Source organism: Pinus tabuliformis, chromosome 4_1 (genome assembly GCF_031772625.1).
Source record: "Pinus tabuliformis cultivar Carrire ecotype Pingquan chromosome 4_1, CPIR1, whole genome shotgun sequence".
In the NCBI taxonomy this organism is placed as follows: Eukaryota; Viridiplantae; Streptophyta; class Pinopsida; order Pinales; family Pinaceae; genus Pinus; species Pinus tabuliformis.
Genome location: NC_142303.1, coordinates 682305199 through 682307980, shown reverse-complemented (window position 1 = coordinate 682307980; position 2782 = coordinate 682305199). Strand labels below are relative to the sequence as shown.

The 2782-nt window shown below is 34.6% G+C and overlaps 1 protein-coding gene across 1 annotated transcript; it reads right to left on the bottom strand.

The window, feature by feature from the left end:
- Positions 1–1692: 1692 nt before the first annotated feature.
- On the bottom strand, positions 1693–2286 carry LOC149177968 (uncharacterized). The gene has a single exon (XM_089423506.1). The coding sequence runs from the start codon at positions 2284–2286 to the stop codon at positions 1693–1695; it is 594 nt and encodes a 197-aa protein (XP_089279632.1).
- Positions 2287–2782: the final 496 nt, after the last annotated feature.

The window sequence follows — 2782 nt, the reverse complement described above, 5'->3', positions numbered from 1 at the left end:
AAATTGTAAACTGAATTGGATCATGTACGAATGAATTTAGCACAGGGGAAAATATACGAATGAATTCATGTATCATTATAAAATAAAATGGTAAAGTAAATTAAATTTTATAATACAAATTTGGATGCTAGTGTTGGCCTTTTTTTTTAAATTTTGAATTGCGAACCGTCTATTTTATTTATCAATGCGGAGGAAAAGTCACGCAGTGATCCTAGACCATCAATGCCATAATTGTACACGGATAGAATTGCATCCTTTTCTACAGGGTTCTCGAAAGCTTATGATTTATTATTTAAATTCAATTTTTAAATGCTTATTTTCTTATGCACATTTGTTTTCACATTCAGTCAAACATCTCTCGACAATGTACATAGTTTTTTTGATATAACATAATAATTCCGTGGAGCGGTAGAAATTACACATCTCTCTCGACAACGTACATGTTATCTTTAGCAAATTGATCATAAGCCAACGGTATATATATATATATATATATATATATATATATATATATATATATATATTCATCAGCTTGAATGGATACTCACCCATAAGGAAGCCGCGTGTGTATATATACATGTGGGGAGAGGGGGGATTTCCTTGGCTTTACCCGCAATTCACCAAAATGGGTGTGTACAAGGAGGGATTATACATAGACACCTACATAGATTAATATTGCATTACCTTATCTTAATATATAAAGATAAAATAGAACTCTAAACCCTTTTATGATAGAGGTTAAGATAAAACTGAAAGAGACATGAATTCCCACAATCTCTCTCATTTTTAATGGCGCCTTTATTGTAGGTGTGGAATATCACCAATGGAAGACATCTTATCAAAAGGCATACGCGATTTGTAATGGAGCCTTTATTGTAGGTGTGGAATATGAGAAAGTACCAAGTGTGAAGTCAAAATGCAAGTCAATCAATGAACCTGCTCCATTCAAATAAACTATTTTATAAAATATATATATTTTTTAATTTTTATAAAATGTTTTATTGGGTTAAAGTCAATATCTTTCTCCATCAACATATTTAATTAATTAAATTTAGTATATATTTGTTGATATCTTTCGATTTATTATCGATTTGAACATGGAAAAAGTACCGAATTGTTAAGTCAGTAAAATGTCAATCAACAAGCCATGTCCATTCAAATAAATTGTTTTATAAAATGTAATTTTTTTGCCAATTTTTTAATGGTGTTATTTGGCTAAAGTCAATGTCTTTCAATATCAATGAACTATGTTTATTTAAATATATTTTTTTATTCATACGTTTTATTCAGTTAAATTCAACTTATGATTCGTTTTTCTAGTTAAATATTTTTTTAAATATTTATATTTATTTATAGACCTGTTGTATTGGAAATGGTTTTAACTAAATTAATTTGGTTTTAGTTAAATTTTTTTTAATTATTTTCTGATTTTTTAAAAACAATTATTAAATTTATTAATTGTTTTTTAAGAAAATTCAGATAAAAAAAATTAAAAAGAATAATCATTTTTAGTTTGTAAAGATTCCAGTGTGGACCAACTCCATTCCCAAAACCTTGCAATGTCTGGGAACTTGGCTTGGATAGCTCGGTGGTTTCTTGGACGCAATCTTCACAAATTCTAATGTTAATGTTAATACTGGAGCTTCAATTCCCAAAATTCCGAAAACATGTTGCGAGGGATCTTGCGCGATTTTAGGGTTTGCGAACACGCGGGGATTCCTTTATCGTCTCCTGCACTGGTTTCCAATACCTAAAACCGCGTACATTGTGCTGCGTCAACCCGAAACCCAACTCTATCCGTTGGTCTTCGTCTTCATTTAACTCCAACTCTGGCACCACAAACCCATCTTTCAATTTTGTTTGCAATTGATTTGTCTTCTCGGCACTGCCATTGTTTGAAGAAAATTCAGATAAATGGCCACTGCCAACGGCTGGAAAGACTCTAGAGTTACAGGAGTGCTTTCTATGGGTAGAGTTGCATTGGGTTTCTAACAAATTAAGCGAGGCCATGTCAGAAGACGATAGTACACACCGCAAATATTTTTGCATTGGGAGAAGAACATAGACGCCACCCAACGCCAAATCCTCCTCAGGACGGAGGGCTGCGATGCGACGCCCTGCTTGGAGATCACTGAAATTGCACACGAATTGTTGGGGATTGTCCACCATCAGCTCTCCCACTTTAATTGCCTCCGCAAATTTTTGAATGCCACCATCGCTCCACCGTATAACTTTCGCTGCCGCGGTGGTTCTCCACGATTTAGCACAGCATAGATGATTCCCCATTGATCTTATTTCTTGATTTCAAGCTTTAGTTAATTCACAGTTCTCTAGTTATCGATCTCCTTATTTCCACTTAGCGTCCGCCTAACTGAAGATAATAATAACGAATTAATGTGCGAAAGAGCGATAACAGGAAGCCTGTGAAGATAGGGGAAACCTTGAAGATAGGGGATGATGGGTAGTTTGGTGTGATCCGAGAAGATGAGGATGAGGTGTATCCTTGTAATATAATAACACATTTAGGAAGAAGCCGTCCACAATCGAAATGGTTGCGGAAAACGCAATGGAAGACTCCAAACGCGGTTGCCATCTTTGACGAAGTCTGCGTGCCAAGTTGTAACCAAGATTTCTATTTGCAATGGATTGTACACGAAAGTCAATTTATCGAGTGGGTCAACAATATCGCAGTGATTTCGTTGCACGTTTTTCACCGTTCCACTCAACCTAAAACCGGGAAAAAAAATTGTGCACACATTTTGCATTTGGTAGTGATTGTATT

Coding starts and splice junctions, on each gene's coding strand:
- LOC149177968 (XM_089423506.1), bottom strand. CDS start 2,286: ATGGGGAATCATCTATGCTGTGCTAAATCGTGGAGAACCACCGCGGCA.